A 16708-nucleotide genomic window follows, 5' to 3' on the forward strand; every position below is an offset into this window, starting at 1 on the left:
AGAACTGTGCTTTATTGATCTGTCCCAAATGAGGGAGTCACACTCAGCTGAAAGGACCTCATTAAGCCAAGGGCTTAAATGCCAGACCCCCTGTAAAAGTAGAGAGAAATGAGGACAGGTGTCCCAGCCAAGAGGTGTGGACTCTCTACAGTTTCCCCAGTCTGGTTTAACCTGTTTCTCTCTCCTGTTCAAAGATAAAGCTAAAAAGGCTTCATAAGGAGCCTTTTGTTATTTTAAGTACTCAATGAGAGCTGAAATCATCTGTGGTGGGGCAGTGTTTCTGCCCAGCATGCTCAGAGCTAAAAATCACTGAGGGTATGTCTACACTACAGGATAAATTTGAATTAGCTTAAACCGATTTTATAAAACAGATATTATAAAGTCGATTGTGCGCATCCACACTAGGCACATTAATTTGGTGGTGTGCGTCCATGGTCCGAGGCTAGCGTCGATTTCTGGAGCGGTGCACTGTGGGTAGCTACTGTAAAAGAATGAGGCCAATAATGTCGATTTGCGTCCACACTAACCCTAAATCGATATAGTAATATCGATTTTAGCGTTACTCCTCTCGTTTTGTAGGAGTACAGAAATCAATTTAAAGAGCCCTTTAAATCGATATAAAGAGCAGTATAGTGTGGATGGGTGCAGCGTTAAATTGATTTAACAATGTTAAAATTGGTTTAACAGCGTAGTGTGGACCAGGCCTAAGAGACTGACTACAGAGGTCACAGCAGAAAGGCAGGTGGCAGCAGAAGGTGATTGATGGGTGGGAGAAAGTGGTCACAGCAGAAAGGCAGGTGGCAGCAGAAGGTGATTGATGGGTGGGAGAAAGTGGCAAGCAGTTGCCAGCGGGAGCAGCCGGCGAAAGTGGTGAGCAGCAGCCGGCAGGGCAGGCCAGGTGGCAACGAACCAAGGCTGGCAGGGCAGGCCAGGCCAGGTGGGAAGGAACTGTGGCTAGTGAGGCAAGCAAGGTGCCTTCTTCCCTGAGTGGGAGTTGGAGTCACACAGCTACACCTCTGAACCCTGGGCCCTCACTGACCAAGGACAACCACTGTGAGTGGGGTGTGGTGAGGGAGCAGAGTGTGACGTTATTGATATAAACTGGAACCATATAGAACATGGGTTGCAACCAAGGTCCTGTAGTGGCACCAAATCCTAGGTAAAGGGGGTCATATAAGGTGTCTAAGACCAGGTTACAGATTACTGATTATGATTATGCTGTCTGTATGTCTGTATCATTTTGGTAGTTGAAGTTATGAATATTGGCTGTATGCTGTCTGTATTTCAAACTTGTGTTGTGTTACTGGGAAAGATCCCAGACAAGTTGGTGTCAGCTCTGTTTAGCCTGCTTGATGGCCCATTAAGGACCATCACCTACACAATTGTCCCGTCGAGAGAAGGCAGTTACGCCCTGTGACTCAGCAGGGTGTGCAGAAACTGGCCCATGTGACTGCAAACTCCATTTTGCTATAATTTTCCACAGCAGGAACAAAGGAGTGTTCTTACACCTGGAAAAGCCTATATAAGGCGGAGGCCTCATCTCCATTTTGTCCTCAGTCCTGCTTCTTACCTCTGGAGGGACTTTGCTACAAAGAGAAGCTCTGCACAAAGGACTGAATGACCCATCCCAACTGGGGATGTTCTCCAGATACTTGATTTGAACCTGCAGTTTACTCCATCACTGCTACAAGCCTGAACTAAGAACTTTGCCATTACTATATGTAATTGATTCCATTTAATCAATTCTAGCTCTCATCTCTATCTTTTTCCTTTTATAAATAAACCTTTAGATTTTAGATTCTAAAGAATTGGCAACAGCGTGATTTGTGGGTAAGATCTGATGTGTATATTGACCTGGGTCTGGGGCTTGGTCCTTTGGGATCGAGCGAACCTTTTTCTTTTACTGGGGTGTTGGTTTTCATAACCATTCATCCCCAGGACGGGTGGCACTGGTGGTGACACTGGGAGACTGGAGTGTCTAAGGAAATTGCTTGTGTGACTTGTGGTTAGCCAGTGGGGTGAAACTGAAGTCATTTTTGTCTGGCTGGTTTGGTTTGCCTTAGAGGTGGAAGAACCCCAGCCTTGGGCTGTGACTGCCCTGTATGAGCAATTGGTCTTGAATTGGCACTCTCAGTTGGGTCCCGCCAGAACCGCATCGTCACACAGAGTGCGCACAGAAAAGGAACTTTTGATTGTAGAACTCAAGAACATAAGGCAGAAGACTGCCCCTCACTCTGGGATGGGTGTCCTGCTCACAGTTTTATTTTTGAATCCTGCTTGTGGTATGTTCCCTAATTAATGTTGGGTGACCTCTCCTTTCATGGAAAGTTTTCTCTGAGCTTGCAAGTGGAGAAGTATTGCCTCTCAGAGGTGCCCAGGGGTGGTGCGTAATTTTCCCATGTTACTGGGCGGAGGCATGTGCCAGTTCTGTGTTATATTGTTGAAAAGGAACACCCTAGATATTGATTCTGGCCCTGGTTGCTGCTGGCGTCACGTAGCAGAAGGGTTACCCGATCATCAGGGTGCATAATATAGCTTACCTAGCACATAGTAGCTCTTATATCAATTACATTATTTCAAAAATATATCATTAAGTTGTAGTCAGCTTTATTGTCATATGGGTGTTCCTGGGGATATTCTTCTGTCTCACTGAAGAATTTTGACCTCCTTTAATTGTTAAATAGTAATTTTTCCGTAACTGGTGATCAACTTATCCAATAACTTCTGTCAAAACCTATCAAATTTTGATAAATTAGACAGATCTTTATTAAACAGGGGTTTATTAAAGTGGACATCACTGGAATTAGTACATCCACTGCTTTGCATTCAGTATGCAGCAAGGGTGAAATCCTGGCCCAATGGAAGTCAATGACAAAACTCCCACTGATGTCCCTGGAGCCAGGATTTCACTCCAATTGTTTTTTGAGCATCTCTGATTCTAGAATCAATCTTTTCTAGAGGAACAAGTTGCTCTGTCAGGTGCTGCTTTGCTCTTGGTCCAATGACGCATGATATACTTTCTGGCCACCTACATGATGACACCAGCCTTTTTCTTTCGATCTGTCCACTCTTGCATTATTGCCTTGCCATGGCAGTTGCAAACCTCCAGAACTGACGCTTGCTGTCCTGTTACCTGACCACAGAAGTTCTAGGTTAATCTCTATGCCTAGAATTCATGACAGATGGTTCCTATTTCAGATACTCTTAGTAGTTGTTTTTATTGATTATATCATCTGTTGATAATCTACGATACCCACGTTTTAAAAATATATGGTCCTTTTGATATGGCTTAACTCCCATTAAGTCTGAGGTGCTATTACACATATGCTGAGAAAAGATTATCCCCCCTCATGATATTCTGTGTTAAATATTCTTGATAATTTTTAGTATCAGAGAGTTCTCCAAGGATTGACAGTCTCCAAGGATCCTCACCTTTAACTACTCTCTTCTACGGTGGTTCATGTTCTTCTGGCTGGTCCCATATGCTTTTATTAAGCACATTTTGTTAATTATAATCATTTTTAAAAGTTCAGCACAACACACTAATTAATTTCACATTTTCCCAGAAGATCTTGACAAGATGGGAAGCAACTGCAGAGGTGGTGTGTGAATGTGTGTATTACGTGGTGACTGGAGAACCAGGGAATTGGGGTTCTTGTGGCTGTCTCAGGAATCTAATTGAAACAAATCCCAAAGCACTGAATTTTGAGGAGATACAAAAACTAAACATCTAGAAACAGGGCTGGGAAAAAGCCACCATCCATAATTGATTGAAACCCTTCCTAAAATGTCCTTGGCCACAATTATGTATTCATTCAATGTTAGTGGCGCATAGGCATCCCAGTCAAAGGTTAGGCCCTCGTTGTTGTAGGTCCTGTACAAGCATGTAACAAAGACAACAGCTCCTGCCCCAGAAAGCTCACAATCTAAGGGGTATGTCTACACTACGGGATTATTACGATTTTACAGAAACCGGTTTTGTAAAACAGATTGTATAAAGTCGAGTGCACGCGGCCACACTAAGCACATTCATTTGGCGGAGTGTGTCCATGTACCGAGGCTAGCGTCAATTTCTGGAGCGTTGCACTGTGGGTGGCTATCCCGTAGCTATCCCATAGTTCCCACAGTCTTCCCCACCCATTGGAATTATGGGTTGAGATCCCAGTACAAAAACAGTGTCGCGGGTGATTCTGGGTAAATGTCATCACTCAATCCTTCCTCCATGAAAGCAACGGCAGACAGTCATTTCACACCCTTTTTCCCTGGATTGTCCTGGCAGATGCCATAGCATGGCAACCATGGAGCCTGTTTTGTCTTTTGTCACTGTCACCATATGTGTACTGGATGCTGCTGACAGATGTGGTACTGCAGTGCTACACAGCAGCATTCATTTGCCTTTGCAAGGTAGCAGAGATGGTTACCATCCCTATTGCACTGTGTGCCATGCCATTGTAAATTGGCGATGAGATGACGGTTATCAGTTGTTCTGTACCGTCTGCTGCTGTCATGGGTGCTCCTGGCTGGCCTTGCTGAGGTCGGCCGGGGGCGCGTGGACAAAAATGGGAATGACTCCCCGGGTCTTTCCCTTCTTTATGTTTTGTCTAAAAATAGAGTCAGTCCTGCCTAGAATATGGGGCAAGTGTACTAGAGAACCAGAGAGCACAGTCGCTCCGTGTCAGAGCCCCAGAGATCCCGCAGAAATGATGAGCTGCATGCCATTCTAGGGGGTGCCCCAGCAACAACCTCACCTGTTGCTTCCCTCCTCCCCCAACCCTCCTGGGCTACCGTGGCAGTGTCCCCCCACTTGTGTGATGAAGTAATAAAGAATGCAGGAATAAGAAACACTGACTTTTTAGTGAGATAAAATGAGGGAGAGGAAGCCTCCAGCTGCTATGATAGTCCAGGCAGGACATTAAAGGGGTAGGGGAGAGGAGCCCAGCCTCCCGCTGCTATGATAGTCCAGACAGTACAGAATCTTTTCTTTAGACATGAAGGGGGGGGGGGGCTGATGGAGCTCAGCCTCCACTTGCTATGATGAAGACAGTTACCAGCCGTTCTGTACCATCTGCTGGGGATGACCGGGAGTCATTCCCATTTTTACCCAGGTGCCCCCGGCTGACCTCACTGAGGCCAGCCAGGAGCACTCACGGGCTGATGATGACAATGGATAGCAGTCATATTGTACCGTCTGCCACCAGAGAGGGGATGCTGGTGTTCAGCGCTGCAGTACCCTGTCTACCAGCAGCATGCAGTAGACATAGGGTGACATTGAAAAAAGGTGAGAAACATACTTTTTCCCTCTTCTTTCGGGGGGGGAGGGGAAGGGTGTAAATTGGTAACATAAACCCTGAAACACCCGGGAAAATGTTTTTGACCCTTCAGGCATTGGGAGCTCAGCCAAGAATGCAAATGCTTTTCGGAGATTGTGGGGACTGTGGGATAGCTGGAGTCCTCAATACCCCCTCCTTCCCTCCCTCCCTCCATGAGCGTCCATTTGATTCTTGGCTTTCCGTTACGCTTGTCACACAGCACTGTGCTGTGGCCTCTGTCTATCATAGCCTGGAGATTTCTTTCAAATGCTTTGGCATTTCGTCTTCTGTAACGGAGCTGTGATAGAACAGATTTGTCTCCCCATACAGCGATCAGATCCAGTAACTCCCGTATGGTACATGCTGGAGCTCTTTTTGGATTTGGGACTGCATCGCCACCCGTGCTGATCAGAGCTCCACGCTGGGCAAACAGGAAATGAAATTCAAAAGTTCACGGGGCTTTTCCTGTCTACCTGGCCAGTGCATCCGAGTTCAGATTGCTTTCCAGAGCAGTCACAATGGTGCACTGTGGGATACCGCCCGGAGGCCGATACCGTCGATTTGCGGCCACACTAACCCTAATTCAACATGGCAATACCGATTTCAGCGCTACTCCTCTCGTCTGGGAGGAGTACAGAAATCGGTTTTAAGAGCCATCTATGTAGATATAAAGGGCCTCGTTGTGTGGACGGGTGCAGGGTTAATTCGGTTTAATGCTGCTAAATGCGGTTTGAACGCGTAGTGTAGACCAGGCCTAAGTGACAGACAAGATGCAACCGGAAGCCAAAACAATCAAATACAGAAGGAAAGAGTTGGAGGATGAGGTAAATGAACAGAGCTAAGCAGAGAGTTGTGTTCATAATAATTCTTTTAAAAAAAACTCTTGAGACTGGATTCCCCAATGCACCCTGGATTCTGTGTGTCTCCTTTAATCCACAGCTTCTCAAGCCAGGAGAAATGGACAAGTTTCAGGAGTTACAACTCCCCTCTCTTTCTTTACGGGCTATAGGGAAAGGGATCTCCTATGGGGAGGGGGTCTTGACCCTTTTCTCGGTTGTAATATGGGGTCATGGGGAGGGGAACATTGAAACCCACTGCTCGAGAGAGCAGGGATTGGCTTTACCTTTGTGTCTTGAACAAGAGCAAAGCAGCGTCAGCGCTAAAGAAATAAGTGCCTGGCGTTTTAGCCACATGTCTGCTGTTAAAGTGAGGGAGAAATGCCAAATTGAACCTGGGCATTGCTCTGGAAATGGATGGAAAGCAGCCAGAACCCTGGGGCTGATTGTCTACTCTAGCAATAGCTCTGGAATGGGGCAGATTCTGAGCTGTTAACTTCCTCAGCACAGAAAGTGCAGCCCCCAGGGCGTTAAGGGCAAAGATGGCTCTAAGCCAACTGGAGTATGTGCTGCTGCAAGGGCTGAAACGGCCCTGGGAGTCAGAGCAGCCTCTGGGGCCTTAATTTATGGCAGCCTCTTGGAATCCCCATAGTGTGTTCAGCACCATGGACATGGCCACTGCTGCCCTGATCCACCCAACCTCAACACTAGACTTGCCACAGGGCAGTATTAGGTTGTACATCAGCCCTATGTTGGGGGAATTCTCTCCCAGGACCTTGTGGCTCCTTTGCAGCATGGCCTCATCGGCCGGGCCCTATTAGGGCTGGGAGAAGTGGGTGGGAAATTGTTCACAGCATTTTGTTTTTAGTGGTTTGCCACAATGTTTCGGGCAGGGTTTTGTGGGAGTGGGGTTTGCACCCTTGAAAAAAAATTTCACATAAAAATTCATACTATTCCACAGCTTAGCCGGCAAAATCTACTTTCAATTGGAAATGTCTACTTCCTGCCTTGGCGTATACCGAGAAGTCCTGAAAGGATAAATCAACAAACACATCTGTTGTATAGTAACCTAGCCAGACGCACACAGCAAATGGAGACCATGATAGAAGCAGCCAGGGACATGTTCCACACTTCCAGAGCTGGCACGGGGCTCTGTACTGGGCCTCATACCCTCAAGGCCCCTCCCACTCTGTGGTCCAGCCAGGCCAGAGGGCAAGTCATGTTCAGCAACGCCTCAACTAACAAGAATTAAACCTTATTGGGAGTAGGATGGATTTACCTTTGATACCTGACATGTGACCGAACTCCTCCCATGAGTAAGACTGACTTGCGGTGAGTCAGGGTAGGTTGAGTGGGTCCTCAGTCCTTCCCTATCTAATGTGGGTCACTGCAGTAAGTGACATCATGGGGGAACAAAGCCAAGAGGAACAAAGCTATTGTGCTTTTTTGTATAATTTTATTTCCCTACAATTACCAGTGCACAAGTGATTCCAGTCCTGCTGGAAGGGGTACTCTGGGCACTCTGCAATGACTAACACAGTGGCCACATAGGTGCCAGTGTTGACAAGAACCGTACTATAGGCTTACGATCCAAATGCAATGGCCACCTGACTGCAGAAGACAGGCAGTAACTGACAAACAAAACCCTCTCTGCCAAGGAAAACCTTTCCCCTTCACCTAGAATGGAGGAAGATTGAGTGCAGTGAGGGAGGGAAACAACGTGAGGAGCAGAGATGGTTGAAACATTTCCCTCAAAATGTTTGTTTGGTGGAAAAAAAAGATTTTGACAAATGACTTCTTGATAAAATGGAAAATTTCACATACAAAAATTTGCTGCAAGCTAAACCTGAAAGCGTTTCAGTTTTCGGCAACTGAAAATGTTGGGGGTTCAGGTTTTTTCTAACAAAAACTTGAAACATTTGGAAGAAGCTTCTCAATTAAAATGGGAAGGGGATGGATGGCTTTGCTGAAATATTTCATGGGGGATGTGAGGGGGGAATATTGTCCTGGCCAGCTGAACTTGAGGTTCTGTCTTGTAAATGAAACGTACCACAATGGCCTGAAACCAGCTTACGTTTAGCCCCGACTCAGGCAAAGCTTCCACTAAATACAATACGAGTTTGCTTTAGTAAGGGCTACAGCTATGTGAAAAAACAATTTTCTGGGTCAGTGGCTGAATCGAAGAAGTCTGAAAAATTTCATTTCAAACTCAATGTTTCATTTGACCCGAAACCTTGTTTAATTTTTGAGGGTTTTAAAATCTTCTTTTAAAAATGAATAAATTGAAGTAATATTCAAAATGAAAAGCCAAATGTTTTGTTTCAAAACTATCCAAAAAAAAAGTAGACTATTTTTTTCCCAATTGAAACAATTTGGCAAATTCATCACAAATTATTGAACGGTCTCAGTCAACCCAATCTGTATGTTTGTCCAAAAAAAAAAAAGCATTGTCAGCAAAATTTTGCCTGGTTGTATGATGTCTAGTAGCTCTTTAAAAAAAGGATTTAGGAGCAACCTAAATACTCCCACCATTGTTATCTGAATGTCAGATACAAAAGTGAGACTCACCTCACCTCCTTTCTGCTCTTCACCGCCATGGCAGCTGGTTAATGTGGGAAGGCTTGCATCAACCTTGCACTAGGTCGAGGTTCCTCAGATGGATGGTGGTTCCTCCTCAATGCTACCTAGGGTTCTGCCTCTCTCTCCATACTTACCCATCTACTTACATATGGTACCCATCACTGCATTATCTTGGTGCTTGTAGCAAAGAGCCGCGACCACCCTTGGAGATTGTCAGTGGGGGACAGCCAGACACCGGCTGGTGGGCGGAACCAGGAAGGCCACGATCACCACACTGGAAGCTGAGGGGCGGGACAGGAACAGGCAGTATAAAAGGTGGGCCTTGTAGCTCAATTGAGCAGCAGCTGCCAAAAGAGAAGGATGCGTTCTCCCCACTGCTGATGGAGGATCCCACATAAGACTTCACCCAACCTAACAGAGCAGCCAGACCCAACCAATGCTGAGGAGCTGCTGGGGTTGCCGCTGGCGGTATACCCTGAGGAGACACCAGACACTCACCGCACCGGAGTACCAAACCTGGGGAGAGCAGGGAGTAGCCCAGGGAAACTAGACAACAATCTGGTAGCGTGCTGGTCTGATACAAGGTCAGCTTGTTGCAGCTAGATCCCCGCTGACCCAGAGGCAGATCTGCCACTGTTAGGACCCTGGGCTGGGACGCAGTAGAGTCGGGTGGGCCTCTGCCAACCCACCTTCAGCCAGGAGGCCGGTGTGAGTCTACCATCCACTGAGCTAGACTGTGTTGGGTGCCCACCCCTTGCTGGAGCCCCCTAGACTGTGTTGGGTGCCCACCCCTGCCTGAAGGCCAGACTCCTAGACTCTTACTTGCTCTACCCAGCTCTAGACTGCTGGACACCCCACCCTGCCTAAGGGCTGGGCCCCTGAACTGTTCACTGCTCTACCCTGCGGGTTTGAGCTCTAGAAACAGCTACTATCCCCCTTGCACAGACTGCCATTCCAGGTGCGTGACAGCAAAGAAGCATGGCCACCCTCAGAGACTGACAGTGAGGGGTGGCCACACACACCTACCCGCCTACAGTACTAATCGGGCAAATTCCTCCGGCATCAAAGTTCATGCTACTTTGATGCTTGAGCTAACTGCAATGCAGGTGGAGCTGGTTACTAAGATCCACCCCAAAAGGGACCAGCAGGAGGTGGGACTGTGGCCCATGTCACCTCCAGGCACTTCCCCAATGGGTCACCCCACAGCATAATTCCACCTTGTATCTGGAAGCTTCGGGGCCCATTGTGCTCTTCCACCTCACCCCCCTGCCAGCCAGTGCAGCTGTTATCATTTATTGTATTACAGGAGCACCTAAAGACTCCAACCAAGATTGGGGCCCCTTTGTGCTAGATGCCGTACCCAATAAGAGAGCCCCTTCCCCAAGGAGCTCACAATTTAAATAGAGAAGGGAGGCAAAGGGGATAACTGTGCTACAGAGAGAGGAAGTGACTTGCGAAAGATCACACTAAGCCAGTGGCCAAGCAGGGACTAGAACTCCAATCTCCTAGCATCTAGTCCTGTGCCCAAACCATGGGACCACACCACCTCAGTCACATGGTCAGGACTTCCCAGGAGAGGGGTGGCCCTTGGAGTCCCTCTATAAGTGGAGTTTGCAAGTACAGAGGGGGCTCATGCTGGCTCCTGAGTGCCTGTTCTGTAAGGCTGGGAATGGGGGTGAGGGCGTTTTCCCCCCATCTGCTCTGAAACCTCTGGCTCTCCGGGAGTATTCCTTTTGCCCTCTATACCCTTCATAAAGGCCAGGCAAGCATAATATAGCCCTTAATTAACATTGGACTGCATCTTAAAGTCAAGCCCACCTCCTTTCTCACACACAAACACCCATCCCTATGCAGCTTCCAGTATAAATCTGCTTAACCTTTCATTAATGATCGCCTCCCCTAGGTAACCAGTCACAACCCATCTCTTAGCTGGGCACATAATGCGACACAATGTGAGCAATTTGGCTGTTCGTATCCCATCACTCCTTGAAGTAGCGTTTTCATCTGAAAGCCTCTCTAATTATACAGGCAGCACTTTTTATTGCAGCACATTTTCTATTAGTCATTGCTTAATCTATATTGCACCTACTCTTTCTTAGCAGAATAAGATAACGGCGGTTACACAAACAGCAGAGTAATCACGCCCCTGAGCCTTTCACGAGAGGGACTATAAGACTGCTCGTCCATCACCTGGGATGGGGGGGCGGGGGCGGAAAAAGGCCTGCTGAAAAAATAGAGACTTGGTAGAATTTCTGTATTGTGAACACACTGCAGAGGGCCAGAGGCAGAGGTGATATGTTAAAGCAGCCTCGACAAGAAGGAGAAGGGAAACAGGAGAAGTTAAGAAACAAGCTGGGAAACTCAAAGTGAACTCCTCTCTCTATTGGTATTGTTAGGATGTGTAACCCTACGTATGCTGCATCCATCCTTATTTATCTAGCGGCATTTATCGGCATGATTGGCAACCTCACTGTTGTCTTTGCCTTCATCAGTAATGCTGTCCGACACAGAGCCCTTCTACCCTTGGACAGAATCATCGTCAACATGGCACTGGTGAACCTCTTACTCTGCTGCTACCAGGTAATCCCTGGGCTCATCTTTTTTGTTAGTGCCAAGGCTTTTGGAAAACTGAGCTGCAAGATCCTCCTCTACACTTACCACACGCTGAGGCTCATCAGCATCTGGTCAGTGGAGAATTTAAGCTTCCTTCACCTGATCAAGATCCGAAGACCTAACCACTGCTGGTCAAAGTTTGTCTCCAGGCACCAGGGGCAGTATGTAAATAGCGTCCTTGTGGGATGTTGGATCTTTACCATCATTTTCCATATCCCTTACCTTCAACAGGACGGAACAGCAGAGAAGACTAACAACACCATAGAGTATCTGGCAATTACAACCTGCTTAAGTTACACAGGGACTTTCATCATGAAGTTCATCACCTATGCGTCAGTCAGTTTGGACCTCATCTTCATTGTCCTTGTGATTGTCTTAAATGGCTTCACCATCGATCTGCTCTGCAAGCACCGGAGAAAAGTCCGGGCCACATGGACCACTGATAACAGCTGGAACAAGCATACAGCCCAAGCCACAAAAATCTTGCTCTCGTTGCTGTCCATATATGTGGTTTGCTGGATCTCCAATGACATGGTATGGATTGCCATCATCTCTGGGTTGATCGAAAGCGATTTTGAAAACAGTGTCCTCAATGGCGTCTATGGAATTCTGTCCTCCATATATTACTCCGCTAGCTCCTACGTTGTGGTGTTTGGCTACAGAAAGGTCAGAGAATATCTGGCTGAAGCCTGCTGGTGCCTGAAATGTGAGAAGCCCACAGTCATTCAGAGCATGGAGCTGTAGCCTAGATGGGGTATGAACCAGCTGCTGGCTCCTTCGTCCTCCAGAACATAAACATAGTTCTACAACCATGGCTTTCTTTGGACCTTTACAATAGCCCTCGGACCAACCTTCTGAAATCCTGCCTTGGATAATTGCTTGAAATTCAGAAGGTTCCCATTTGCTTTCCCTGCCTCCCCGCCCTTATAGCAATATTCATACTGAAGCAGTGTAAAGCAGGATAGGGAACTATTCAGATAGCAGGTTTAACAGACACTACACAATGGATACAGCAAGGAGATCTGCCACCGAAAACACCCAGCAGAAAGCGTATTTCAAAAGGCAAGCGGCAGGTAAACATTTGCCTTCAGTCAGCTGAAAGCAAATGGAAATATGCCAATCTTTACCAACCCACAGCGGCATTGATCTTAAACAAAAGACTGAGCGCACACATGACCCTGAGCATTCAGATGTTTGATGTTCATTATCTTTTACAGCTGCAAAGGTGGCAGGGGGAGAAAGTATTGTTTTTTAATATTGTCACTGTCATCAAAGCAGTCTCTTTTCTGCAATAGATCATTGAAACAACAGATGCTCACTGATGTTCCAAGCAGTCTCCGTGTACATGTTTAGCAAATGAAATAATTAAGGAATCTGGGAAAATTAACTGAAGAATTCTCTTCTAAACAGGTTCTTTTACTGTGTGTATCAATGTAGTATCTTGAGCACCCTCTAGTATCGCATTAAGCAACATGACTAACATCTGTTATGTGTTTGTTCTCTCATTCTCTCTCCAGGTGGAGAAACGTGTGCAGTTGAGTGTCTGTTTTGGTAAGGGTTTCTTTTTGAATGGCTGGAGAGTTTTGAGGGGTAGATTTTAAGTGGGAGTTCTTTTTATAAATATACCTGTTGCTCTGTTTTTATCTTAGTTAAGACAGGTGAAAGCAATGCGCCTTGCACTTGGTGGTAAAGTCTATGATGGTCCTTAGTTTCTGGGGGAGTTTGTTCCACAGTCTCAGATTCGCCCCTGGGAAAGCTGTGTCTTCTGCACAGACGAACTTGACTTTTATTGTACGGAGCATCATTGTGTCAGAGTAGTGGAGCTGTCAACCATGGTCTTCACCCCAGAGCTTTTGGGTATGTCTATACTACAATTACACACCCATGGCTGGCCCATGTCAGCCGACTCACACTTGTGCAGTCTAGCCGTTCGGGCTCAGGCTGGAGCCCAGGCTCTGGGAACATCTCCCCATTATGGGGTTCCAAAGCTCAGGCTCCATGCTGAGCCCAAACATCTACACTGCAGTTTTACAGTGCCACAGCACGAGTCTCATTAGTCCAAGTCAGTGACACGGGCCAGTGCAAATGTTTAATTCTAGTGTAGACATACCCTAGGGGCAGGCCATGGAGCACCTTGAAGATAAGTGAACCTGAAGATAAGTGAATCAGATGATGCTTTACACTTGAGAAAGCTAGTGTACAAACTAGTACAATTTTTTTTATTTCCACAAAGAGTATAAAATGTGAAATTGCATCAAGTGTATTTTGTGCTTTTCTTCATTTCATGCTACATACGGACTAGAACCTTAAATCCAAACCCTCACACCCCTTCACGCTCCATATCTAATCCTGGTCCTGATGTTTTATACCTGGGATGGATCCCAAACTGGAAGGGGCCTGTTTTCTGTATGTGTTTAGTCATGGTCCAAAATGGCTCAAATCTCCTGAGAAGAGGGGAATATGTGGGGTTTCTTTCATTCAAACCCTTTCTAAAGACACACTTCTCCAATGGTGTACCCAAGAGTCAATATACAATCACAAAATAAAAATCCACAGCTGAGTGATATTGTGGTACATCCTGTCTGCTCAGTGTCTGTCTAGATTTATGTGATACTGCTGATGTATTTTTGTCTGAACAATTCTCATCTCTTCATAAGTAATCAAATCATAATGATGATCAGCTGATCTCTCAAGATTTCTGCCCATTTGAGGCCAAACTTGAGGAGAGCTCACGAACTCAGCACCATCAAATCCAAACCCAACTTGTAACCCTGCTTGGTTCTCAAACCCAAAACTTGCCCTACACCTCAATCTGCATAAAGTTCTGGATTCAAATTCTGCTGCCCCAAGACCTCTCTCTCATTCTAACCCAGTGGGGCAAAATGCCCAAAATTAAGCTTGTTGGTGGTTAACAATCTGTTTGTTAGGCTTATAGTAGTCATTAGTTGTGTACAGTCACAGTCTTGCCTTTGAACAGATAAGGTTCTGTCCACAGGGCTTATTTCTGTAGATGACAGTGACTTGTTCTGGGTGAACTACATGCACAATGTAAATTCACCCTTGTGCAGAATGCGAGCATGAGCCCATTTAAGCCCTCATGCCACTCTAGGAATCTTTTACAAAAGATCAGGGGAGGATCCCATTTTGGAAAGTTATACCATCTTTAGGATATCTTTCTGCAGTGGGAGTTGTACCCTAACCCAGCCCAGGGTCCAGCCACATATGTTGATTTCTCTCACACTTCTTGATTCTGGCCTGCAGATTCAAGATAGTATCAGCAGCATTCTCTCCTCCTGCTATATAATTTCATCACCAATCTTCTCATCTAGGTCAGCCGCTCCTCTCTTTAAGGACCAGCATCTTGGAGTGAATAGACGTTCTGAGTGCCCTGATCACTGCTAGAACTAGAAGCTCTTTTATGTCAGCATTTGTAGATGGAAGGATTTTTCCCCTTGTTTTGGAGGCCTGGGCTCCATGTTTTCTCCAGTAGGGAGTGGAGACAGACTGACTTAACAGATCTTGACTTGGATGGTTTGGTGACTGGATTCTTGTGAGATGATTTCTGAGGATCACATGTTGACATTGGCAGCCCAAGTAGAGGTGAATTCTGCAGCTGCCCACTCAGTGATGGAGGCTCACACTGCCACCCCCAGCAGTGCCCCCTAGTGGCCTTGTGTGATGGTGCTGCCCGTTGGAGCCAGCTGAGGTCACTCAATTAGGGTGAACGGCAAACAGAACGGGGTAGACAAACACCAAAAGCTGGTGGATATTCCAATACTTAGATTTATAAAGCCAGCACAAAACAGCTTCTAAAGTACCTCACTGATTACTCAGAAGTCCAAATAATGCAGTTCCCTTAAAGTACCCAGCCTCCGGCCTCCATCCAAACACACATGTCAAACATATGATGATAAATTCTGAAAATCTTATTTCATCATATAACAGAAAAGGTTCTCCTGATCCCAAAGGACCAAGCCCCGGACCCAGGTCAAATGATAACTTAGATCTTACCCAAAAAATACGCTTATAGTCAATTCTTGTTAACTAAACTAAAAATTTTTTTAAAAGAAAAGAGACAGAGTGTTGGTTAAAAGATCAATATACATACAGACTTGAATTCAATTCTTGAGGTTTAGATACATAGCAGAGATGAGTTTGTAGTTGCCAAAAGTCCTTTTAGAAATAGTCCATAGGTTATAGTCCAACGTCCACGTTCAGGGTGACTCCAGACAATGATTGCGAATCTCAATTCTTATGGCTTAAGGTTTCCCCTTCTTGAAACCCAAAGCAAATCTGAGATGAAAAACTGTGTACCGGGTTTTTATATATTTCCAGCAGCCTTTTGGCCTGAGAAAACAATAAACTTAACTTTCCTTCTCCCAAACATCATGGCAATTAGCACAGGGTACTTTATCCATTAAACAGTTCAGATGCAGGTTACCACAACCTTCAAAGAGACATATACACAATAAAACTGTTTCACTCAAGTGTCTTCCTAAATGCTAATACTCTTTTTTGATCTGTGAATCAAAGCTATAGCAATAGACAAGACTTGTTCGCTTACATCACAAGTCCTGAGCAAACATCAACTCTTCTATCTCTAACAATGTATTTACATATCTCCCTAACCAATCTTTAAAGTTTGGCCATGGGTCAGGTCAGTCTGTGAGTTAATTAACTCTTTCTGCCCCTGTGTCCCTTTCAATGAGATATTATATTACATTCATAATGTCACACTTTGTTCTTACTTTTTAATGACTTGATCCACCACTGAAAATGTACAGTAAATGTCGCAGTCATCTGGTTTCAATATTCTATATGCTGTATGAATCTCTCCTAGAAGATGGCTTGAGAAGATTTCCTGTTGCTTGTGAAAGATACCAGATTGACAGCGTTGGAAATGGAAGGAGGACAGTTATGCTGGAGGACAGAATACCTCACATCTCCCTCTTGAAGGGTGCTAACTCTGTTCTTAGAAGCATCAGGTGCTGGCCTCTGTTAGAAAGGATACTGTGCTAGATCAGGGGTTGTCAAACTTCATTGTACCGCGACCCTCTTCTGACAAGGAAAATTACTACACGACTCTAGGAGGGGGGACTGAAGCCTGAGCCCTCCCCAAATCCCGCTGTCCCAGGTCGGGAGGCCAAAGCCGAATCCCCAGGGCTTCAGCCCCAGGCAGGGGGCCTATAACCTGAAGCTCTCGGGCTTCGGCCCTGAACAGTGGGGCTTGGGCTAACGCCAGCCCTAGCAACCCCATTAAAACAGGCTCATGACCCACTCTGGGGTCCCGACCCACAGTTTGAGAACCGTGGGGCTAGATGGATCTTGGGTCTGAGCCAGTCTGGCAACTCCTATGTTCCTCTAGTTTTC

General features: G+C 46.0%; 1 protein-coding gene across 1 annotated transcript; it reads left to right on the forward strand.

Annotated features, from left to right (window-relative positions):
* The first annotated feature begins 11179 nt into the window (after window positions 1-11179).
* LOC115651985 (vomeronasal type-1 receptor 47-like) lies at window positions 11180-12082 on the forward strand. Its single transcript, XM_030563392.1, has one exon. It carries the CDS (start codon window positions 11180-11182, stop codon window positions 12080-12082), a length of 903 nt encoding a protein of 300 aa, XP_030419252.1.
* Window positions 12083-16708: the final 4626 nt, after the last annotated feature.

The sequence above is a fragment of the Gopherus evgoodei genome, chromosome 5 (genome assembly GCF_007399415.2).
Source record: "Gopherus evgoodei ecotype Sinaloan lineage chromosome 5, rGopEvg1_v1.p, whole genome shotgun sequence".
Classification (NCBI taxonomy): Eukaryota; Metazoa; Chordata; order Testudines; family Testudinidae; genus Gopherus; species Gopherus evgoodei.

Coding starts and splice junctions, on each gene's coding strand:
- LOC115651985 (XM_030563392.1), top strand. CDS start 11,180: ATGATTGGCAACCTCACTGTTGTCTTTGCCTTCATCAGTAATGCTGTC.